Source organism: Chlorocebus sabaeus, chromosome 18, assembly GCF_047675955.1.
Source record: "Chlorocebus sabaeus isolate Y175 chromosome 18, mChlSab1.0.hap1, whole genome shotgun sequence".
NCBI lineage: Eukaryota > Metazoa > Chordata > Mammalia > Primates > Cercopithecidae > Chlorocebus > Chlorocebus sabaeus.
The window spans coordinates 16,530,380-16,556,924 of NC_132921.1; the positions used below are offsets into that span (position 1 = coordinate 16,530,380).

Here is a 26,545-nt window from a genome sequence, read left to right on the forward strand (position 1 = left end):
TGAATTTCATTTTTGACATGCTAAGGTTATATGGAAAGTTCAGGAGAAGTTTGGGAGGCAAAGGTGGAAGGGTCACTTGAGCTCAGGAGTTCGAGACCAGCCTGGGTAACATAGTGAGACCCTGTCTCTACAAAAAAGAAAAACTTAGGGGTCCTCAGCAAATCGGTATAGCTAAAGTCACGGGAATGGACAGATTTTCCAGAGATAGCGTAAAGAGCACCCGAGCCCTAAGAACGCCAAAATATAAGCGGTCAATAAAGGGAAAAAAGAGCCGGAGAAAGACACTTAGAGAGGCAAGAGAGGCACAGAAAGAACCAGATAAGAGAGTTATTGAAAACAACTATTGAGGAAGTTGAGCAGTTGGGAAAGATGACAAGGCTCATATGGGGTCATGGAGTACGTGACCATAGTTAAGTGGCAGTAAAAGTGCCTAGAATCCAGCGGGTGTAGAATCTTATGGGTTGGGGGTTAGCCGGGCATCTAGGAGGAACCGAAAGCTGCATGTGTGGACAGATGATGGTGCAGGTGCGGATGACGAGGAAGCTGAGCCAGATGCCGAAATCCGGAGATGTCGGGAAAAGAGCAGAGGCTCCCGTGCGTGCGGACTAGGAGCTGAGTCAGACGGAGAAATACAGGGCTTAGAGTCCCTGAAAGCAACAGGTATCTCCAGGCCCTAAAATTAGGGTAGCCCCGGCCTCGAGGTGATCCCCGCCCGAGCCCAGCGCCATTTCTCGGCCAGGGCGCGTAGGGTGCAGGAGCGATGGGCGAGGCTGCCTGGAGCTCGGCTGAGAGATGGGGTCCGTGAGGCGTCCCGAGGGCCACCCCACCACTCCCGGGGGGAGTTCCTTCCTCCCGGCTCTGAGCACCAGCTGCGGGCCCCCTCCTGCGCCCCTGCCTCCCCACAGCGCGTTCTTCGCTTCCGCGCTGGCCTTGCGGGAACTCGCCCTTCCCGGCTAGGGCTCCGCCCCACTGGCGGGCGTGGGGTTCACTCGGAAGCTCTTTCAAGGATTCTGCGCCACTTGCATCCTGCGGGGCTGGACTGTGTCCGCAGAGTCTCCCCCATCCGCTCAGCCAACCCCGTGCTCCACCCGAGGGCTCCCGGGAGGACTAGGCTGGCAGCGGGGGTGGGGGTCGCAGGACGCCACGGGTAGGAGGTCCTGGGGGGAGGAGTCACCTTGATGTCCACTTCGGGGAGAGAAGGGTCAAGGGACACTTCATACACCCTAAAGAGACCATCTGTTAGTTCCCGGCACAGCGCCCTGTTCATTTCTGTCACCTCACCGGTCACCAGCTGTAATGTTGTTGAGGCTGTGCTTCACTCTCGACGTCACTAGAATTAGTCTCCAGGAGATGGCAGCCGAGGCACACCGCGTTCTGCGCGCTGGACCAGTGTCAGAGGCGACGCGCTCAGGCCTTCTGTGCGGACCCAGAAGGAAGGTCAGGCCCAGGGGCCCGAAAGGAAGCAGCAGCAGCCGAGGATGGGCGCCCAGGATGAGGAGCGCGCGCTGCATTGCGCTCGCCGGGGCTAAGGTTACTGGGAGACGTTGGTTTTAAGTATTTCAGCCATCCACAATGATTATTTTTAATAAAATTTTTATTTTGGAATAATTTTAGATTCACAGAAGAGGTGCAGAGATAATACAGGGAATTCTCATGTACTCCAGTACAGTTTCCCCAAGCACTAACATCCTAACATTAGCAGGGTACATTTGTCAAAACTAGGGCACCAACATTGAGAGATTGCTACTAGCTGAACTACAGATTTAATTTGGATTTCACTAGTTTTTTAAGTTAATGTTAAAGTTAAAAAAATAAGTATTTTTTAAATAGCAGAAAAAGGGGATTTAGTTTTACAATGGTAATTTATGAACCATCAAAATGATCTTTTTGAGACAGGGTCTTGCTCTGTTGCCCAGGTTGGAGTGCAGTGGTGTGATCTTGGCTCACTGCACTCTCAACCTCCTGGGCTCAAGCAATCCTCCCACCTCAGCCTCCTGAGTAGCTGGGACCATAGGTTTGCACCCCCATGCCCGGCTAAAATTTTGATCAAAATGATATTCTTGAGAAACTTCTTATTTATCAATATCATATCACCTTTATAAAGATTTTTTTCATTTAATGATGGATACAAAATATATAATGATAACAAGTATCATGGATATTGCAAGTGATCAAGAATTGTAAGGCATTCAGTTGAATAGCATAGCTCTTCTGAAATGTAAATGAAAGTCACATGAGACAAAATGTTAACATGGTAAAAATAAAACACGTTATTCTCTCCAGCTGTACAGATATGACAGGATCATTAGAATGCATTATTTCAAGATCTATTTACTTATATTCAAATATGAAAAAGGTTTAGACTACAAACTCATTTTTGTGAAAATTGTGCTTTTCCATCTCATGGTACATTTTTCACACTGTAAGATGGCCTTGTTTGTTGAGAGATACGCGGGATTTAGGGAGAGCATAATCTTCCATAAAAAAGAATGCTGTTGGTTTTATTGTGCCTGATGAAGAAGAGGAATGGGTGATTTGCATTGAATTCGATGGATGGGACTCTAATTCGTGAATCTATCTCACTCCCAGTGCCAGCTGTGACTTCAGTACCTTGTTCATTTATTTCCACAAAAGCCTTATGGAAAACATTGGATAAAAATAGGTTTCTCGCTGAAGACATTCCTGAGAAATCAGCTTTGCTCTGGCTGAAAGCATCACTCATCCCCATACTGCTCAGGGTTGACTTGAGATCATAACTGTCTTCCAACTTGAACTTGGGAAGGTGTAGCTGCACTTCATACAACTCCATCATGTCTGCACTGGTCCACTCATTCAGCTTCTCATAGGTGATGTCCTTTTCCAGCTGCCCATTTGGAACCAAGAAAGAAAGAATTAGTAATTCCAAACTGGAATGAAAAACAGTAGTTGAGAGAGCTCCCTAGGAATTACATAGATGAATTATGATCACTCCCATTACTCAGAATGACAACACACACACACCTGGATATCCTTTGGTTGTATAATGTTGACCTTCAAAATCTTTTTTCTGCAGATTAATTGCTATCCAGATATAGGAGAATTACAGTTTAATTCAAAATGGAAGTACTTCTGCTATAGTATACAAGACATCAACTATACACTCAAATACATCAATATAAATATACATTTAGATGTTATCTATACAAAGCATATACTCTAGTTCAAGTTGTAAGCCAAGGCACAAGAAAACCTGTTTGTCAACATGAGAGACAGCTCTTTGAAAACAAAATTTGGAATAAAATAACATGTCTATACTCTAATCAAAACAACGTGAGATTAATAATTATCAACTAAGTCAAAAAAGAAAGAAAAGATAAGAAAATCCCCCAAATCTCAAAAGTAACTATTTTATATTGAGTTTAAGGATGCTTTCCCTCTTCTTTATATTTTGAATTTTTAAAATAATAAATATATGTGTGTGCATACTACATATGTATATATGTATATATTTGCTTTTTTAAATGGCATGTTTGTTTTAATGCACATGCATTTTCTAAACTGAAGTTTTGGCTGTCAATGGCATACCTGTAAACCATTTACATTAATAACATGACAATACCTTCAGCTCAGGAAATTGCACTTCTAGGTTTTTATCTTAAAAGAGCTGACTCTAATGGTTATTTGTCCACACTGGTTTTATTTTTACTATTCTCTCCAGTTTCACAAATGTTATGACATAATTTGGAAATATTTTCTACATACTAGTAGGATCATGGAAACTTACAAGTATTAAGAGTCTGACACATGTGAAAAATTAGACACAGTGCAAAGAAAGACAAGCCATCTGTTGCATGAAACTCATGTTCCATTTAGGCATGCAAATTGCTCAGAAGCATGGTCTAACCAAAGTTGTGTCCAGATTAATAGAAATTTGGCTGGTAAACAGCTTAAATAATTCTTGAAGACAGTATTGATACAGACTTTTTCTCCTGAAGGTTGTTTACTTGATAAAAATGCTCAAAAAATAAGTTTTGGAAGACAGCTTGATATGTGTGTATACTAATGCAAATGATTAAAATATTAATCTCAAATTACATAGATCCTACCAGAGAAAAACCTAGACTGATTGAAAGATGGTTATGATCAATCCACACAGTTCTGTGACTGACAAGGTATATTTGTACCTGTTGTACATGTGGCTCTGTATGTGATGACCCCAGGCTGGAGCTGTCTATACATTGCTTAGCCTTTCTGAGGAACAGTAATATTAACTTTATAGAGTGTTGTAAAGTTTAAATAATATTGTGAAGGTGAAGTGCCTAGGACTCAAGATACATTGGTGACTTTTCTCTATAGGAATTAAATAATAGGGAGACCATTCTTCCTGAGGACAATTGGGAGAAACCTTGGCCAACCAGTTCTTTTAGTAAACACTGGAAACACCCTCACATCGGACACACTGATGTTATTTACCTGTACCAGCCCATTAATGTCTTCTGGCAGTAGGATAAGCAGGCTGAGGTCACGGCTTTTGTAGTAGAGTTGAAGGCCCACTGTTTGTGGCTTTTCTATGTGAAAAATTTGAAGCTTTTTTTTCATAAACATCATTTGCACTGGTTTGCTTGTAGTCTAAAACAAAAAGGTAACAAGGTCATTGAAGAAGTATTCCACTAACTCCTTGATTCTCTACCATCATTGGCTCCCAGTTGGTGAAATTGGTGATTCTCTGCTAAATGCTGAATAAAGTTATCCAGGCCTTCCTTTATGGAAATATCTATCCCACTGAAAAGTATCACCAATAGCAGATATGTGAGTTTCTAACACGACTGTGGTATCCCCTATAAATCACAGCAACATGTATTAAATCAAACTCTTAATATATGCTCTTGTGTAAATTATGGAAATGCCAATAATTCAGAAACTGAGTAAGGCATATTTTACATGAAAATATTTGAGGAAGTATTTTAGTATTATAAAAACTGACATTCACTAAGAGATTGCAAAGACAAGCAATAGATGAGCAGAAAATATTTGCAAAACATATACTTATAAGAGACAATAATAAAAACTCAACAAATAATACAAAACTCAACAATAATAAAACAAACAAGTCAGTTTTTTTTTAAATGGGCAAAAGATCTAAGAAACACCTCACCAGGAAGAGATACAACACATGAAAAATGCTCAGTCATATGTCATTAGGAGATTGCAAATTGCACAAGGTTATTAGAACGGCTAAAATATGAAACACTGACAACACGAAATGCTGATAAAGATATGGAGCAACAGGAACTGTCATTTACTGGTAGAGGGAATGCACAGTGGCACAGTCACTTTGGAAAACAGTTAATTGGGCAGTTTCTTACTAAGTTAACCTAGTCTTACCAAACGATACAGCAATTGTGCTCCTAGGTATTTACTCAAATGTGTTAAAAACAGTGTCCACAGAAAAACTTGCCCACAGTGTGGTGTTTATAGCAGATTTATTTATTATTGCCAAAATTTTGGAAGGAACTAAGATGTGCTTCAATAGGTGAATGGATGACAAACTGTGATACAATTGTACCATGAAATATTATTCAGCAATAAAACAAAAAGATCTACGAAGCCCTGGAAAGACATGGAGGAACCTTAAATTCATAGTGAATGGAGCCATCCTGAAAAGGCTACGTGCTGTATGATTCCAACTATGTGACATTCCAGAAAAAACAAAACTGTACAATCAAAGATCAGTTGTTGTCAGGAATTTAGGGGGAATGGATGAACAGGTGAAGCACAGGGCATTTTTAGGGCAGTGAAACTATTCAGAATGCTATTGTAATGGTGGCTACATGACACTGGGCATTTTCAAAACCCATAGAACTGTACGACATCAAGAGTGGACACATATGTAAACTATAGATTTTAGTTAATAATGATGTATCAATATTGGATCATTAATTAAAACAAATTTGCCACACTAATGCAAGATATTAATAATAAGGGAAACTGTGTGTGTTGAAGGGGGGACATATGAGAGCCCTGTACTTTCTGCATATTTTTTTCTGTAAACCTAAAAATTATCTAAAAAATAAGCTAATTTAAAAATAAGACCAACTGCCAAACAAAAGCAAAACAAACACCCCTGCAACTTAGATGTTGTAGACATATGTTACTTTTCCATTCTATGTGTGGAACTGTCAATCACAAAGCCCCACCATATGCTAAGGTGGTGGCCATATGACAAGGGCTGTTTACTGGGTGTACTCCAGCATACTGTGGTTGTTTCCAGAGAGAGCCCATGAATGGCCCCAACCAGAGCCCTCCTTGTGATCACTGTTTTAGAGCTAATGGCAAACACTTTCTCTGTCTACTAGAGTTGTGAAGCTTGAAGGCTGAATATGAGGCAACCATATTCCCTGATCATAATTAGAGAATGAGAGTAGCAACTAGAGAGAAAAAGAGAAAGAGACAGCATGAGAATGAACTGGGATTATGTGTTAAGACTCTAAATACCCCCAATCACTCACTCCTGGACTTCCCAGTTTTTTTGTTACCTAAGCTAATTCCAATGCAATTCCCATTTTGCCAGAGCTAGTTTGGAATACTTTTCTATCACTTGCAACTGAAAATATCCAGTGAATATACAAACCCAGGTAACTATCCAGCTCACTTCTTGTTAACCTATTGGATTATGTGTTCAGTTCCTTCCCCATCCTCACCACTGATTGAGAAATGCCTATTGCACACATTCATTACAGCCATAGTTCCACAGCAGCCCTGTTTGTGGCCTATCCCTAGACTAAACAACTGTAACAAACCGTGGTCCACTAGTTCCTTTCCTAGGAATTTGGAATGGGATTTTCCAACTGGTCTCTAGAATGGAGAAGGTCCTATGGCTAGCTATGTTCCGTGATTGTGAATGGGGAAGCAGAGCAAGTTAGACTTCAACCTGAGAGAAGAATTATGGTAGAAACAGAGTTGGAAAAAATATACGAAAAAATCCTGACAACATTTGAGTCCTTGTTTCCAATCAGGTCCCAAGGCCCAGCCGCACTGCAGCCCATTCATGAGAATCAGATCTATAACCTTACATTAGTCTCCCTTTTTATTGCTTTTATTATGTAAGGGTAAGAATTTGGTAGAAGTTAGTACTGGTTTAGCAAGGCAGGTACAGAACTTACAGTGAGAACTCTTAGGTTCTTGTTCTGGACTGCTTCTAACTCACGCTTGCCTCCAGTCACTTGGCTACACTGTATTTTTCTCACCTAGGAAATAAATGTGAAAACTACCCTACCCAGCTCACATGGGTAGCAAGGACTGAGTGATTGTATATTCAGAGAAGAACAAGGACAGGGGAATTTCATTGAATTCCCCATAGAACTGGAGGCTTTTAGCCCAGCCATCACTTCCCTAGTAAGAGCCATAGTTCCAAAGAACATATAATCTAAAAGAAGAGTGAATTTATAAGAGAATCACTTTTACAATGCCATGTGAAAATCCAAACTGATCTTTATAAGGTTCCTACCTCGTTTATTCTAAAAGGCTTTTCTGTGGTGTTTTGCACTAAGAATTGATGTTCCCAGATTCCTTTAAAGTACAGGGCGTTCACCAGAATCATCCTGGTTGTGGAATCCACAGAGTCATCAGGTAGGAGATTCTGGATTTTACCTGTAAGAACAAAAGGCAGGTTGCAAATGACTTGTAGAAATATGTCTATTTTAACTAAAGACAACCAGGCTTCTATTTTTTCTGGAACTATACAAGTTTCCTTTAAAAGTCCTGGTTTTTGATTTTCCAGAAATGGACAAGTACTATTCCTGTCCAGAATAGCTGCTGTGAATAAAGAGAGAAACGCTGAAGAAATAATATGCTGAATGGTCAGTAAGCATTATTCCACATAAAGTACAAATTTGCAGTTTAATTATAAAAAGTTCCCTCTAATATGAGTTCATTTGTACCCCTATTTTGAGGGGACTGAAATGCTTCCTTCTTTTTCACTTCCGTTTGTAGCCACAAGCGGTAAGCTGTTCTGATTAACATCTGAAAGGTTGTGCCAATGTTTTCCTGTTGCCCAAAATACTGCTGTGTGCAATTGCTTCGATCAGGTTGTTATAGTTACAACTAAAACTGATATTTGACTATCAACCCCGAATACATTCTCTCCAAACTCTCTACTAAAGCACCTTGAAAGATTTATAAAAATATGTCGAATATAAATCTCTCAAATCAAGTATTATAGGTTTGCTCTAGAGGCACATGTTTGATAACTGAGGTAGATAGAACTGGATTGAGAACCTCGTGGCCAACCCAGTTTCACTCTGCAACAGTCATTGCTTCCAGATCCTCTCAGCAAATGGGGCTAGAAAATGTACATATTATACACACATCTGTATCTATTTTTACATCTATCTATTGAATTATCTTTCTGCATATATATTGAAGAGTAGGGGGTCATATTGGTACTTTCAATTCCAATCTAATAACACAGGGTTCATTGTAGCCTGTTTAATAAAATAAGTCAAGAACTACTTTTAAACACATTTTCTAAAGTCCAATTTAAGTTGCTAGTCTCTTTATTTTCCTATGTTTTATAACTAGAATGATGTTGGGAAAACCTTGACATAAAATTCTCTTATTTTCTATATATCCTTTTTACTCATGGTTGTTTTAAGAAGAATGCTAGGTGTCCAACTGAGATAATCATTTAGACAGTTTAAGTAAAAGCCATAATTATGTGGAAAATTAAGGAATTTTAGTTGTTTTTTTTTCTAAAGTTAAATATATCGTTATATTTTTTAATATAACTTTTATATATTTATATTTATATTTATATTTTTTTAATATAATGTTTTCTTTTTTTAAAGAAATCTAATGAAGTACTAAGCCATCCATTAGTGATATTTAACCCAACAATGAAACAGGGGAGTTAGAACAGTGTTCCCAAGGTGCTAGGAACTCCCAAGAAAAACTGGAAGCTTCCCATGCCCAGAAGGCAAGTTATAAACACAGCACATCAATGTCAGCCCAACAGTCACCATAGACAAGGTATTGTGATCTGTATTATAAACTAAGACTGGTAAAATGGGATCCTCACTCAAAAAGACACACAGAAAACCAAAAGTATTAAACAGTTAAGAAAATCCACCCTATGAGAGAGAAGCACCAACATCAACACATACTAACAGGAAACAGAATTAATACAACAAAAAGACTTAAAAATAAGCAAAATTTACATATTCAGAGAAAGCTGATTGATTTCACTAATGAAAAAGGAATAACCAATAACCGTAAGTCTCGAAGGGAAAAGAAATAATTGTCAAAGCTGAACATACATAACTGTGGAATAAAACTCTTGAATAGATTGACTGCACAGTTGAATGAACATAGCTGGAGAAAAACCATGAGCTGGAAAAGGATAACAGAAGGGCAAAGAGATGAAAAGTAAATATAAATGGAAAATCAAAACAGATAGGATAGATTGGGAAATTTCAAATTTGTTTATTGGAAGTACTGAAGGCAAGAAGGGACAGAATGAAAAGAAGAAAATCATGAAATAAATCATATACACAATTTCCTTTACCTGAAGACCTTTGTATTTAGATTTAAAATGATTGCCAGCAAAATTATAAAGTAAATAAATAAAAAGACCCCTGCCTAGAACATAATGTTGAAACCTCAGAACACCAAAAAGAAAGAAAAATGTTCTAAAATCATCTAGGGAAGGTTCAGGGTGCAGGTGTGTTGTTTTTATTAATGATACTGGATGCTGCTGTCTAAAGGAAAAATGAAGACCTTGGAGAAGACCTGTTGAATTCTCGAGGAAAGAAGTTTCTTTGAGCTGATTCAGGTAGAACCTAGTCATGCCAAACACCCTAGCAACTTTCCCTTAAGGACACACGGAACTCTGCCTCGACAAAGTCTAAGTTCCTGAATAGCTAATTAATTCCTTATTTTATTTGATGTTGAATGCTTCCAAATAGCAGATATTTGTGTCCAAAATAGAAAATACAGAAGGATTACAGCTTTCTCCCTCTCTGGACAATTCCATTTCTGAGGAATAGAATGAGGAGGGTCAGCTGGGGGAATGAAATCATGGGATGTGGCAAACAAGGCTCAGTGAAAGATTTGGACTGTGTCCACCATGAGCTTATTTTTTGGTGCCTCTCATTTGACCGGTGGTATGATAACAGAGAATTTTTTAAAGTGTGAATATTCCATACCGTGGCCATATAGTACTATAATCAGCAGTCTGCCCTTTCTTCCATAAAGTAAAAGATTATTTGCTCAGTTCTTCTTCAAAACCGAAACTTCTAGACTTATGCTGCCTAATATGGTGGCCACTAGATGCATGTGGCTACTTAAATTTAAATTAATTGAAATGAAATAAAGTTGAAAATTCAGTTCCTCAGTCACATTAGCCACATTTCAAATCACCTATGGTCACATGGGAATAGAAGCTACTCCACTGGACAGTGCAGATTTATGACACATTTCCATCTTCATAGGAAGATCTTCTGGACAGCTCTGTAATCCAGACACCTGGATCTTGTCATGTAGCTTGAGTGCATCAGTCTAAGCTGGGGAAGCAAGGCAAGGACCAAGTCCTAAGAGCCGTGCTTATGTGGCATCAGACAACAGCTATCTTCTTGGCTCTAAAAGGCTTTGCTGGGATGCAAAGCTAGCAGATTAGTTGCCCCAGCCTTCCTAACTGTAGGATCCCCACCTGACTTCCAAACAACATAACAGTCGCCAGGCTAGGAATCTAAGACCTAACATTTTGTCCAACTCCAGCACTATTCTTACTCCTACTCCTGCTCTGTTGAATTTGTGTTGCAGGTCACAACATACTTTTGCCTATGCAATCAAATGTGGTCTCACACAAGCTGCAAAAGTGCAAGTACTTAGTAAATGCTAGCTAATCTATAATTCTAAACGAAACAAACTTATTTTCAGATGAATGCAAATAAGGATGGAAGTTGAGTACCATGGTCACTCTTGCTTCACCACGGCTTTTGAGTCACGGGTTCAATGTAAAAGGAACTGAGCACTTAGGGCTGCCAATGTTATCAATTCATTCCAATAAATGTTAATGTTCTGAACAACTGCTATGAGCAGGCCTGTCATGTGTGACTAAAACTGAAGGCAGAGTTATCGCACATGGAGTCCTTGAGTCTAGCAGGGGACGTAGATGTATAAGCAGTTAGTCTTGATAACAGTGTGGTAAGTGTCAAAGTAAAGGTTTGCACAAATGTCATGGGAGCAAAGAAGAGGATGTTTCGCCTGAATGAAGCCCTGAGAAGTTATTTGGGGGCAGAGGAGGGGTTGGGGTGGCAGGGCAGGGAAAGGTATTTCAGATAGAAGAAATAGTATGAGTACAGGGCCATTAAGTAGCACAGGAAGTTCATGACACTCTGACATGTAGAATCCCTGAAATACAGATTTTAATCCAGGGAGTGACAAGAGTTGAAGTGGAGAGACAAGCAAGGCTCCACAGGCACATTGGGCCTTATGTGTCTGGTTAGGGGCTTTGTGCTGATCCCGCAGGTCATGGGGCAGCATGAATCAGTTTTGAGTAGAGGGGTGACATGGCCTATCTGGTCTAATTTATATTTTAGGCAGGTAATTTGGGTGGTAAATGGAGGTTAGATTTGAAGGGAACAAGATTAGAGGCAAATTATTGCATCTGTGCAGATACAAGATAGCAGAGAAAGAAAGACTGGAGGAAGGGATATGAAAGGAAGAGTGAACTCTGAGAAACACTTAAGAGGAAGCAAAGGAAAGGGGAGAATTTAGAATATCTCTCAGATTACTGTTCTGGGCAAGTGTGTGGTTGGTGTACCCATTCACCAAGATGCAGAATACATGAGGAAGACAAGGTCTGGGAAAACCATTCTGAATGTGATTTCAGGTATGTTGAATTTGAAATGCATGGGACGCTTGACAATTATGTCTAGCAGGTATTTGTTATGAGTCCTGAAGTTCAGGGGAGAAGACTGCGAAACATTCCATGTGCTTAGACACAAAGCAAAGGTATCATCATTAATATTCATTAATGACAAATGATAAATTAATCTTCATTAAGTCATGAATGATGAATTAATCTTCATTAATGATGATGCCTTTGTATTTCTTCCTAGATATAATAGAATATCAATTGAAATGTTGATTTAAAAGGCAGCATAATGTGTAGAAATCAGTTCAGACTTTGGAACTAAGCTGACATATTTGAAATCCTATTTCTGAAACTTTAAACTGTGTAATCATAGATAATTTCTCTAAAATCTCAGCTTCCTTATTTCTAAAATAAGGATAATAATAAAAGACTGTTAAATTGCCTGGGAGAATCCGTCTACTATTTCCTTTTAGAAATAAAACCCTGAAATTTAGGTGACAAGTGGCAACCCAGCTGAAAACTCCATTTCGCAGGTCTTTCTTCCAGCAAGTATAGTGACTGGAATGTGGTTGGTCACTCTTGCCTGGAATTAGGGGCTTTTTGATCCTAAAACTAGGAAAGTCACAGGCAAACCAGAAGGTATTGGTCACCCTAGCAGAAAGTATGCCATGAACTACGTTTAGGCCAGTGGAATATGAGTGGAATTGACGTGTGAAACTTCTAGGGCATCCCCTTAAAGACAAGTTAGCTGTTGTTGAAATTTCTTTTCCCCATTTCCTGCTGCTAGTACAACTGGCTATTGTAAGAACCATCTTGCACCTAGAGATGGAAGCCATGTATTGAGGATGGCAGCGCTGAACACCAGCCTGGATCTCTGGATGGTCTTGGGAGACAGAATGCGCTCTCTAACCTAGGATGTCTAACTACCTTTGAACTATTATTTGAGAGAAAGACAAACTTGTGTCTTTTTAAGCCACTATATTTTGGGTCTCTTCTTTAGAGTAGTTTAATCCATACTCTAACTGATACTTGAACATGAACTTATTTTGAAAAGTATTTAAGATTCTGTAGCACATTTAATGCCACATTTCTGTAGATATTTTTCCTTAAAAACCATGCATGCAGCAGTATTTTCAATTTCCTTTTTGCATTTTTCTGCTTGTTACCCTTGGACTCTTCTTTGAAATTAGTGGGAGATGATAATTTTCTTATCTATTTGGTAAAGTGATGACTTGACCTATGTGTTTTAAATAAGACTTATTACTAGGCAGTGAATCTAAAAATTATGTACATGAATAGAAATAATGTTCTGAATATTTACAATGTGTCCACACTTCTATTTAAGGAATATACATACTTACACATGACACAAACTAAAATAAATACAAGGATGTTTGGGAAAAGCACGCTGCCAAGCCCCTTGGTGAAAGCTTACCCTCGGTCTGTCTTTCAACCCAAGAGTTGATCTCCTTTCTGATTTGGTCAGAAGCTTCCACAAAGTTAACAGACTGAGGCTCTGCACCAAAATGTGTTTTCATGTCTTCTAAATATTTCTGAGAGACATAGATAAAATCCTCTTTTGTAGAGTTTGTTCAAAACTGAGAAATCAAATCTATTTAGATTATCAAAAGAACTAGGTAAGCGGGCAATTGCACACTACCACACCGTCACTCCATTCTCTCTTTCCTGACTCCCAGTTTTGGTCAAAAACTAAATACCTCCCTCTCCAAACTTAGCAGGGCACTGGCTAGCTATGCAAAGCTCCAGCTGTGGCAGGAAGTACTGATGCCCACATTTTTGGGGCTTCCACATCCTCTTCCTTTCTATTTTTATCCATGCCTTGAAATGAGGCTAGAATGGAAAGGGACTACAAATAAAAAGAGTGACCCCAGTGGCCAAGAGGTACTGAGCATTGTACTTGACTTTCTATGGTAGGGATGCTTCCAAAGTGAGGCTTCTGATACTGGTAGCTTCCTTCTGTGGATTCTAAACATCAAGAACTTTGTGGAGGGCCCGTGAAGAAAATGATATTCTGCCATGAAAATGGATTTGTAAGCAGAGTCGAATGTTATATTAAGCATTCTGAGGAAAAAAAAAGAAATGAGGCCTCTAACTCCTCCTGGTCCTCTGATGTTCATGCAGTGGCAGTCATCACATGTAGGCTATGACTGAGGTTGCTCTTATGGGGGCACCAGCCTTGGGAACATAATTTATTCTTCAAGACCATGTAGTATTCCTTCAATTTGCTTACTTTATGGAGGGCTTATAGGGAGTAAAAAGTGGTGAGTTAATTCTGTTGCCAGGAAGTGGCTTGAAGATTATGAAGTCTAAATTCTGTGGAATTTAAAATCTAGTGGAAAGAAAACTTAAATATTTATGAGGGACCACTGCCTGTCTTAACTCAGGGCTTGTGGACATATAAAAATATGTTTGTCTCTATCTCTGTGTCCCTCTTGTTTCCAAGTGCCCACTGAGTCAATCATTTCTCCTACTTCTGAATTAAACCGGAGTCCATGAGCCTACGAGAAAGGAAACTGTCTTTAAGATTCCATTTGGCTGGTTTTATATCTTTAGTAGTAACAAAGCTCAAGTCCTGAACTCCCCAGAATTCACTAGATTTGAACAAGGATAGCATTGCTTGAAATCACAAGGTAGCTTTATTTTATCTTATTGCTATTCTTCTACCCTATCTAATTTCCTTACTCTTTGCCCACTGGACACGTGGGTCATCCTGCCCAAGGAGATGATGGACAAAGAAATAAATTATTGACCTTGGTTGTCGTGTGACACTCTTAACTGAGGACAGAGTCATCATGGTCTACATTGGTGGGATTTCAACCATTAGCAAAGAGAAGTTGATATTATTTCATGTTTCATGTTCCCAAAGTCTGTAAAGTCTTGATGTGAAAACTGCTTACTTCTCTCATCCCAAGATCAGTTTTGCTCCCAAGTAGACAGTCTCCAGCCAAGTCTCCATATGTATTTGTAGGCCATTCTCAGGGGTTACCTCTTTATTCTAGACAGAAATATCTGAGTGCTAGATCTGGTTTGATACCTGTTATTGGTTTCCTTTACCACTAGACACTGGTTGGTTGGTCTAATTGATTGTTTACAGGGAAGTACTGACCACATTAAGATTGTCCCTGATTCTTGAACATGAACTTATTTTCAAAAGTATTTAAGATTCTATAGCACATTTAATGCCACATTTCTGTTATTAGTAGATATTTTTCCTTAAGAACCATGCATGCAGCAATATTTTCAATTTCCTTTTTGCATTTTTCTGCTTTTTACCCTTGGACTCTTCTTTGAAATTAGTGGGAGATGATAATTTTCTTATCTATTTGGTAAAGTGATGGCTTGACCTATGTGTTTTAGATAAGACTTATTACTCAGCATATTACTCAGCAGTGAATCTAAAAATTATGTACATGAATAGAAATAAATGTACAGAGTACATAGTACATTTATTTGTATAGAAAGAAATATACAGAGTTTACTGATAGGTCTCACATTGCTTTCTTTTCCATTAGCTTAAAATAAGACATTTGCACTTACATTGTGAAATGGATACGTTTTCTCACCATATATCGCATTGGCTGTTTTAAGTAGGTAGTCATCGTTGGGCTTGAGGATTTCTGAGATAAGCGTATGGAAATCAGAGTGTATTTCTTCCGAGTTGCTCAAGTTGAATTCCTTTAAAATAGAAGGAATTTGTCAAATAAAAATGTTGAACAAGAGTTACGTACATGTTAGCAAACTAAAGCTAAATAAAATTATTTGGTAAATTGCAAACAAAAGTTGAAAATGATCCTAAAGTGGATAAAAATGTTTTCTTTAGTGTTAGTACAAAAGAATGAAATGTTATTGAGGCCATAATTTTCTTCACATTTAGTTTGCAAAAGCAAGCAAGAAAAAAATTTGAAACTAGAGAAATTTTTAAAGAGATTAAAAGGGTATGGGGACAAGAGATCTTTCAAAAAGTGTAGACATTTTATATTCCGAAAAAAAGTTTCTGTAACTTTAATATATGTTTCTAAGAAAAGTTACCTGATAAGAGTTGCTTAAATTATCACTAAAATACATGTGCTAAAAGTACTTTTTCCTTAATTATCAAATGTGTATTAAAGGATAAGATATACCATTTTCCTTTTTTTTTCACTTTCAGGGCTGGATTTGACTCCCTGGTCTCTGTTAAATTGAAGCACCTGTAATTTCAATAAAAAGACAAATGAATAGACTGCAGAGAATTAATCATATAAATTACACATCATCTGTAAATACAAGTCAGTCATTCCTATAATTGCAGAACATATAATTAATTTAAAAAGGGGCTCTGACTTAACTTAAAAAATGTGTTTAATAAATAAGTCAAGAACTACTTTTAAACACATTTTCTAAAGTCCAATTTAAGTTGCTAGTCTCTTTATTTTCCTATGTTTTATAACTAGAATGATGTTGGGAAAACCTTGACATAAAATTCTCTTATTTTCCATATTTCCTTTTTACTCATGGTTGTTTTAAGAAGAATGCTAGGTGTCCAACTGAGACAATCATTTAGACAGTTTCAGTAAAAGCCATAATTATGTGGAAAATTAAGGAATTTTACTTGTTTTTTTTTTTCTAGTTAAATGCTCAGTTCCTGTTGTCTACTACCACTTGACATATATAGGCACAATGTTTGTGTTCACCCCAGCATTTCATTGGAAAGTTAACAGGAAAGACGTAGATACCCTACTTTCCTTGGAATTGTACAACAGTAGAACAGAAGGAAATACTTTTATCTCCCATGCCCTGGACCCAGTTGACAATAAAAAATACAGTATATTGCATCAAGGGTTGCATTGATCTATGGTAATAAAACAAGGGCCACCTGCCATAAAAGGGGTGCACAGCTAATTCATGAGGCTCATTTGCAACTGGGAGTGTTAACATCTGAAACAAGGACAAGCAACATCCAGCCATATATTTACATGAAATAGACTCACTCTGGAATCCATTTAAGATTGTCTATCACATTAATTATTAAGACTTTTGAGCTAATGAACCAATCATTAACAGGTTGTGAACAAGGATTTTGTTGTTGCTGTTGTACTTTTTAAACTACCTGATATCTTGTGAACCACAAGAGTAAGGATGATATCCCAAGTCCAGACTAATAGAGCATGTGTCCTGCCCACATCCTTCAGAATTACCAGCTGTGTTCATATCCATACTTTGCAAGAAAGTCACCTTCTTGGGTGAAAATTCTGTCACTTGGCCTTTTGGTTTTGCAAGATTTAGGGCCAAGTTTACTCTTTCTGTTTTTATTTTTATTTGAAAACACATTTTATATACATATTGTTGCATATATGTATATGCATTCATATATATTTTTACACATATAGCTATTTTGCTATCTATGGCTATATATATGTTTATATACACACAGTGTTTTGAGGATGCTTATTGCAAAAATAGTTCTGTGTACTATAGTATTATGTTGTTATTTTAATGATCTTAATGGGCTCCATTCAGATAACCAGGACTCCATTCAGATAACCAGGGACTAAACAAAGAGAGAATCAAACAAAGCGTGAGAAACAGAATTCTTCTATTTTTCTTTTTTGTGTCTCCAAGAAAATCCTTACGTGATTATAAAGATGCTGAATAATTCTGTTATTTAAAGTTTGACCGATTACTTTTTGAAATAATATCATCAAAATAAAATTGGTTTTGGTGTTGAACAAAAATTGATAACCTCATCCTTTCTCCATTTTATTTTGCTAAAGGACACAGGTTCTCAAATGGTTTTCCCAGCAACAGTTTGAAAACTGATTCCCTTTACCAGGATTTGTTTCATGGTATAGAATTTTTTAATGTCTGTCTTGTTTTAGAGAATGCTATTTTGAAATTTAAATTATTGAGTTGTCAAGAGAAAACTGAAGTTAAAAGGCAATGAAAGCACTTAGTTTACAAGAAACAGAAGATGATTGACCTCTTCCACTCACCTGGGCCATTTGGGCTGCAGTGGTGCCTTTTGTGCCCAAATACACCATGGCCAAGGAAGTTGAGATGCTCCAGGAAGAAAAGAAAATATTTTTACTCTGAGCAGATTCAGCTAGCTTTTTGCTCAACTCCAAGGCAAACTGGTTGATTGATGTTGCTAGAGTGCCCATTGAGGAAACCTAAGAAAAATAAAGCAAAAGTTAGACAGCTTATGAATATTTCTTTCCACCTTTGAAAAAATATGTATTCATATTTGCATACATATCCATGTATGTAGTCGTAAGAGCTGAATAGACTTTAGCAAAATTCTAGTCTGATACTAGTATTTTATATATTAAAACACTGAAGTTTAGAGAATTTAAGGGAATTGTCTCAAATTTTAGTGTTAATGTACATTAGAGAATAAATGGATTCTGGTCAGTTAAAAGCTGAGTCCCATAACATAGTTTTTGCGACTCTTTTGACATTTTTCACACCACTAGTTTGGTTTCCATGTGTTTGTCTCTGTTTTTTCCAACTCCAGCATAAGATTCTTGAGAGCAATATATTCTTCTTACGCTGCTTCATGTACCTAACAGCACCTAGCTAAGGATTTTGCACAAAATGGGTGCTTATAAATTTTTATTACTCATTTACAATATTCATGGTTTGGGCTGTAACTACCATTTTTAATTTATGTAAACATGGAATCATGCACAATTAATTGGAAAATGCTTGTAGAGAAGTTGAGAAGTTAAGACTGTTTGTCTTTATTCTCACTCATTTGAGACCCTCTGAAACTGGTCTTCTGGAACAAGAGTTCTCAGGTTTCCTCATCTTTTTTGATGTTATACTCAGCATTTAAATGTCATCTCTAACGGAAGCAACCAAACAGCTGGCCAGCCTACCACACCTGCATGTACCTGGCCTGAAAACGACAGGTGCCCCAATCCACAGCAAATGTGCACCACCTCCACTCCATCACAAACACTCACAGCCTAGACCACTGAGGCAACTGCAGACATCTTTGATGATGATTACAACTGAGGATACTGCATAGATATTATGCTACTGAGTCCACCCTAAACCAAAGCCAACATACCATACCCAACCGATACAACAATATTTTAATTTAAAAGCCTTTTAAAACTAGGTTTCTATAGTTAATTCCATCTATTTTGATTTTATGGCAAAATAATTTCTCAAATAGGTTAAATGATTTAACCAAGTGCTAAGAGAATCTGTTACTGCTAGACCAGCCTTACAAGAAATCCTTAAAGAAGTTTTAAACATGGAAACAAAAGAATGATACTTGTTACTTAAGTATGTAGTGCACACACTTTATAAAGCAACCACTCAATAGAAACCACAAAGCAACCAGCTAATAACTTCATAATAGGATTGACACCTCACATATCAATATTAACCTTGAATGTAAATGGGCTAAACACTCTATGTAAAAAACACAGAGTGTCAAGTTGGGTTATAAAACAAGACCCATTAATCTGCTGTCTTTAAGAGACCCATCTCACATGTAATAACACCCATAGGCTCAAAGTAAATGGTTGGAGGAAGAGCTATCACACAAATTGAAAACAAAATAGAGCAGTGGGTGCGATTCTTACATCAGATGCAACAGGCTTTAAGCCAACAAAAGTAAAAAGTGACAAAGAAGGGTATTATATAATGGCAAAGGGTTCAATTCAACAAGAAGACTTTACTAAATGTATATGCACCCAACATTGGAGCTCCCAGATTCATAAGACAAGTACTCTTCAACCTACAAAAAGACTTAGATAGACGCACGATAATAGTGGGGGACTTTAACACCCCATTGACAGCATTAGACAGATCATTGAGTCAGAAAACTAACAAAGAAAAACTTGAGCAACTGGACTTATTAATAAACATCTACAAAATACTCCCACCATCAACCACAGAATATACATTCTTCTCATCTGCATATGGAATATACTACAGGATTGATCACATGCTCAGCCATAAAGCAAGTCTCAACAAATTTTTAAAAACTGAATCCAGTAGCACATCAAAAAGTTAATTTACCACCATCAAGTAGGCTTTGTTCCTGGAGTACTATATTGGTTCAACATACACAAGTCAATAAATGTGATTCACCACACACTTAAAAACAAAAAACATCCGATCATCTCAATAGAGGTGGAGAAAGCTTTCAATAAAATCCAATATCCATTCATGATAAAAACCCTCAACAAACTAGGTGTTGAAGGAATATACCTCAAAATAATAAGAGCTATCTGTAACAAACCCACAGCCAATATCATACTGAGCAGGCAAAAGCTGGAAGCATTCCCCTTGAGCACTGGAACAAGACAAGGATGTCTACTCTTACCACTCCTATTCAACATAGTACTAGAAGTCCTGGCCAGAGCAATGAGACAAAGAAAGACATAAAAGGCACCCAAATAGGAAAAGAGGAAGTCAAACTATCTCTCTTCATTGACAATGTAATTCTATACTTACAAAACCCTAAAGACTCCACCAAAAGCCTCCTGGAACCAAAAAATGGCTTCAGTAAAGTTTCAGAACACAAAACCAATGCACAAAAATCAGTAGCATTTCTATACACCAGTAACATTCAAACAGGGAGCCAACTCAAGACTACAATTCCATTTACGATAGTCAAAAATAAATAAATAAATAAAATACCCAGGAATATACCTGATGAAGAAATGGAAAGATCTCTACAAAGTGAGCTAAAAAAACACTGCTAAAAAAATCATAAATAATACAAACAAATGGAAAAACATTCCACGCTCGTGGACAGGAAAAATCAATATTGCTAAAATGACCATACTGCCCAAGGCAAACCTCAGATTAAATGCTATTTCTGTCAAACTACCAACATCATTTTTTCCGCAGAATTGGAAAAAACTATTCTAAATTTCATATGGACCCAGAAAAGAGCCCCAATATCCAAAGCAGCCCTAAGAAAAAAAGAACAAAGCTGGAAGCATCACATTACCCAACTTCAAACTATACTGTAAGCCTACAGTAACCAAAACAGCCTGATGCTGGCACAAAAACAGACACATAGGCCAATGGAACAGAATAGAGAACCCAGAAATAAAGTTGCACACCTACAGACATCTTATCTTTAACAAAGTAAACAAAAACAAGCAATTGGGAAAGGACTCTCTATTCAATAAATGGTGCTGGGATAGTTGGTTAACCATATCCAGAAAAATGAAAGTAGACCCCACTATTCAACATGTACAAAAATGAACTAAAGATAGACTAAAGACTTGAATGTCAGATCTCAGACTATCAGAACCCTAGAAAAAAAATCTAGGAAACACCCTTTTGGATATCAGTGTTGGGGGAAGTATTCATGACTAAGTCTTCAAAAGCAATTATAACAAAAGCAAAGCAGGACCTAATTGAACTGAAGAGCTTCTGCACAGTAAAATAAACTATCAACAGAGTAAACAGACAACTACAGAATGGAAGAAAATATTTGCAAACTATTCCACTGAAAAAAGTGTAATATCCATTATTTATAAGAAACTTAATTCAACAAGCAAAAAACAACCCCATTAAAAAATGCCAAAGGACATCAGCAGATACTTCTCAAAAGAAGACATACAAGTGGGCAACAAACATGAAAAAGTGCTCAACATCGTTAATCATTAGAGAAGTACAAGTCAAATCCATAATGAATACTACCTCATATATGTCAGAATGGCTATTATTAAGAAGTCAAAAAACAAGAGACGCTGGTGAGGCTGTGGAGAAAAGGGTACACTGTTGATGGAAATGTAAATTAGATCAGCCACTATGGAAAGGAGTTTGGAGATTTCCCAAGGAACTTAGAATTACTCTTCAAATCAGCAATTCCATCACTGGGTATACATTAAAAAGAAAATAAATCATTCTACCAAAGAGACACACACATATGTGTTCATCACAGCACTATTCGCAATAGCAAAGACATGAAATCAACCTAGGTGCCCATTAGTGTTGGATTGGGTAAGGATTACATGGTACCTACACACCATGGAATACTGTGCAACCAAAAAAAGGAATTGAATCATGTACCTTTCTGCAACTTGGATGCCCTAGAGGCTGTTATCCTAAGCAAATTACGACAGGAACAAAATACCACATGTTCTCTCTTATAAGTGGGAGATAAACATTGGGTACTCATAGACATAAAGATGGCAAAAATAGACCCTGGGGACTACTAGAGTGGGGAGGCAGAGAAAGGAGAAAAGATTGAAAAACTAACTCTTTGGTACTATGCTCACTACCTAGGTGATGGAATCAGTCAAACCTCAACCTCAACATCACACTTTATACCCTTCTAACAAACCTGCATATGTACCCTCTGAGTCAAAAATAAAAACTGAAATTATTTTAAAAATAAAATAATTCCAATTATTAGGCCTAGGAAATCTCATTAATGCCAAGGTTGTGTAGTGTTAGGCCTTGCATGCACGTCACCTGGCCTTCTGAGAAACCTAGAATGAGAGCTTTGGAAGACATTAGGAATTCTCTATACTCAAATAACTTAATCATGAGAGAGACATGTGTAGACAAAGTTTTGGTTTCATCATAACTTGGAGTTAATAGTGATACTGTGGGAATCCCTCCTAGCCATAAATTTACACTTACCCAAACAGCTTCCCTGCCTCTAAATCATGCCCTAGGTGTGGCTTCTGCCTACTCCAAAAGCTTATGATAATCCCAGGCTGACATGATTTGATTAAACAGTAAACAAAAAAGACTGTAGTTCTGTAGTAATTCTACACCCTCATAAAATATTGAATATTTGCCTGTGACTATTTCTTCCTCAACAGATCAAATGTCATCTTCAAAATAACTCTATACTTCCTTTAAGGCTCTTATTCATTCAACTAACGTTTTGTTACCTGCATACAGTATATATCAAGCTTTGTATTTTTAAAACTCATGAATTAAATTCACATGGAAAGCGTTTGGTTCTTGGCCAAACCACACTCTTCATGAAGTGGGGAGAAAGTACCATTTTAGAGGCTGGGGTTTTTCTACCTCAGTTTATGGTTATTCTAGTGTTTATTTACTTGTAACATGTTCCTGAAAACAGTAATTCTCTATTATAAAAGCTAATTTCTCATGTAAACTTAATATTTAGTTGTATTTGTCTTCATTAATTCCCTTATTAGTATCATTATTTATATATCAGATGTTACCCAGAACATACAAGAGAAACAATTCTTTGTTTTCTTTTTTTAAAGAAATCTAATGAAGTACTAAGCCATCCATTAGTGATATCTAACCCGACAATGAAAAATACTTTCTGAAGGGTATAGAATTCTGAGATGAAATTTTACAGGAAATAATTATTCCATACAAGTGTTGGACAATTATATTTTCAGAGAAGACTGCAAATGTGTAGGTCAGAAGTCTACCATGTCATTTTCAAAATTAATTGCTCTTTTGCAGTTTTCAAGAGCTGTAAACTGATCATCTATGAGCTTAACCTGTAGACAGGCTCGGAGGAGAAGCCAAAGAGAATGAAAAAAGCAAGAAAAAGATGGCGTCATTCATCAAAATGTCTCATCATAGACATTTCATCATCACATGCCCCTAGCATATCAGAGTTGGAAAGACCCTTGGAATCTCCCTAACCCAGTTCCCCCGTTTTGCCTGCTAAGAAACTGAAGCTGAGAGAGGCTGATTGAGCAAAGGATGCACAGCAGAGTCAAAACTGCAACTTCGTTCTCTTGACTCTGAATATACAGTCGCTTTTGCTATTGTATCTCATTGTGTTTAAGATTTTAGTGGCTAAAGAGAGAGATTATGTGATGGAGAACCATCAGGAGGAGAAAGAAGATCTGGAGAGTGGGGAGAAGGATTCTTGTCCCGTTTTCCAGGAGACACTCCCTAAGGCCTCTTGCCTTTCTGACGACAATGATAACATTACCTCCTCATGGAGTTGTGCATATCAGAGAATGACAGCTTCCCTCAATCCCCAGCACCTCTCTATTCACCTAAGGCCTTTTTTAGAGATAGGTAATAGTTTGGGGTGGTTTATAAAGAGCGCCTAGTGTAATGTGGGGGATTCGGAACATTGGTTATTCCACAGAAGAGAAGAAAGCTAATGGCCCATGAAATGGTGGCCCGGAGAGGAGAGTGGGGTTTTGGGTTTGAGGGGGAACAGTTAAAGAATCAAACCATGAGTTCCATATATTAATGACTAGGATCCAAATTCAGGGTGCCAAGCTCACATTTGCTAAAGGGTTAAAGGGTTTTGGCTCAACTGTCCTGAGAGAATATCCTATTTCTCCCCTGCCTATGTTGACAGATACAGAAAAGTGACTGGAGGAAACTCCACTCCTGATTTCACAATGCCAGGTAAAACAAGGAGCAAATTCCACTCCACGATTCCTAGAAAAACAATTTCTCTAACTTTTTTGGGGAATGAATGTTCTTTCTCCCATATCCCTCTTTCTAGTACAAACTTCAAACCAGCTTAGGTTACTCTATGACTTATACAGAAAAATTCTTAAGGGATTGGGCCTTATCTATTATTTCTGGACTTTTTTGGGAGAAGGGGTCTTGATTAGTTGTTACTTAGCTAAGCACTTCAACCAAGAAGAAAAACATAAATAAAATCATTACCCAAAGAAATATTTACAATACCTGGTTTTCTTCCACTGGAGCAGAATAGGCAATTTGCTTCTGTAGTAAGAGATTGTGGCTGAAGAGTTGGGAAACTTTCAACTGAAGAAATTAAAAAAAAAAAAAAAAAAAAGGTTAGCACCTCCCTGTTCTTAGCTCCACCCTTTGATTCAGTTTTACAAGCATATATACTCTTTCTTTCAGGCTTATTTTAGCCAGAAGTTTCAATAAAAAGAGACAGTTAAGGATTTGCCTGAATTATTTAATTACTCACACTTTCCATCTCTGTACACATGTAGAGACCTGGATTCTGACAAATTATAACTCATCCTTTCTTGGCTTAATCCTTTCTCTAGTCTGCCAACAGAGAATATTTGGCATGGTTTTCCCTGGTAGTATTTTTTTTTATAGAACAAAAATAGAAAGCTTCAAATTAGTGGAATAATAATGATCAATGAAATTGAAAATATTACTGAATTATTTATTTATTTTTGTTGTGTTTGTTTTGTTTTTTCTAGAAATAGGGTCTCACTCTGTCACCCAGGCTGAAGTGCAGTGGTGCAATCATATTTCACAGCAGCTTCTAACTCCTGGGATCAACTGATCCTCCCACCTCTGGCCTCTCAAAGTGCTGGGATTTCAGGCATGACCCATCATGCCCGGCCTTTATTGTAAACCTGTTAAAAAACGTCTCTCAGTTATTATGTGAAAGGCACCCCGGAAGATTTTCTGTTCTCGTTTGTAGCATTGGTGTAGAACCCAGAGCATAACTCGAATGAGTGGGATGTCTGTTCTCCCCACTAGCAGGGACAAGGGTTTTGAATCGAAATTTTAGATACCATTTTTGGGTCGGATGTTAGTTCATCATTTTCTGGTTCTCTTTTATTTTTCCCTAGGAATGCTTTTTCACTCCTTATTTATTACAATAGAAAAATAACAGGCCATTTGTTTCATTTGCATGTGTATGGAGGAAGGGGTAGGGGGGTCATGGGGAGAGGGATTGGAACAGGAGGACATCTCCAGGAGGGATTAAGAGAAAGAAGGAGCCTCTCTATTTATAAAGTATTTGGTATATTTTTCTTCATGTAGTTCCTGTTTTTCTCTTCATAGAGGCACACTTATTTTCTGGCAAGATGGCTCAGAGTTTAATATTTGAATGTTGATGTGGAACCCAGGGCAGAATGTTACTCTGGATTTCACTAGGGAATGAGACGTGTGCTGGAAAGTTCCATGATGCCTGCCCAACTTTGCACTGAGCAGTTATGATTATCCAAGGATGCCTCCAGGACTACTGTTAGACAAAAGCATCACATAGAGCCTCCAGAAAGAAGGACTGCTCACCTTGACTGACAGCAGTCCACCACAGTGACTTGGGCTGCAACACCGCACAGCATGAAGACTTCCTTGTGTTGCTTGTGTTATAGTAAAGGCATCAATGAAGATTTTGCGGATTTGTGCAACAAATGGTTTCATCTTCCTTAAAGTCAAAGATTAAGTTTTATTCATTTATTCCCTCAAAACCTTTTCCAGATTTCTTCCTCACTTCTTGATTAAACCCCCTATGTATTAGGCCATTCTTGCATTGCTGTAAGGAAATGCCCGAGGCTGACTAATTTGTAAAGAAAAGAGGTTTAGCTGGCTCACAGTTCTGCAGGCTGTACAGGAAACACAGTGATGGCATCTACTCAGCTTCTGGGGAGGCCTCAGGAAGCTTACAGTCATGGCAAAAGGCAAAGGTGGGGGGCAGGCACATCATATGATAGAAGCAGGAGCAAGAGAGAGAGAGAGTTGGGGGAGTTACCACACACCTTTAAGTGACCAGATCTCATGAGAACTCACTATCATGAAGACAGCACCAAGCCATAAGGGATCAGCGCCTAGGACCCAAACACCTCCCACCAAGCCCTACTTTCAGTATTGGGGATTACAATTCAACATGAGATTTGGCCAGGGACAAATATCCCAACTATATCACCCTACATATAGGTATACTGCCTACAACAGTAAAATCATAGTTGTATGTTATTTTGTTGCCTGTTGAGGGACTAGGAAAGAGAAAGGGATAATCATGTACTCAGTTAA

The 26,545-nt window shown here is 37.9% G+C and overlaps 1 protein-coding gene across 1 annotated transcript; it reads right to left on the reverse strand.

The window, feature by feature from the left end:
* Positions 1 to 1,577: 1,577 nt before the first annotated feature.
* SERPINB10 (serpin family B member 10) lies at positions 1,578 to 24,567 on the reverse strand. Its single transcript, XM_008013839.3, has 8 exons — positions 24,485 to 24,567; positions 17,845 to 18,021; positions 15,997 to 16,062; positions 15,413 to 15,550; positions 13,290 to 13,407; positions 7,487 to 7,629; positions 4,453 to 4,608; positions 1,578 to 2,863 (listed from the first exon to the last, which is right to left on the reverse strand). Exons 2-8 carry the CDS (start codon positions 18,010 to 18,012, stop codon positions 2,459 to 2,461), a joined length of 1,194 nt encoding a protein of 397 aa, XP_008012030.3. The 5' UTR covers positions 18,013 to 18,021; positions 24,485 to 24,567; the 3' UTR covers positions 1,578 to 2,458.
* Between the last annotated feature and the right edge of the window lie 1,978 nt (positions 24,568 to 26,545).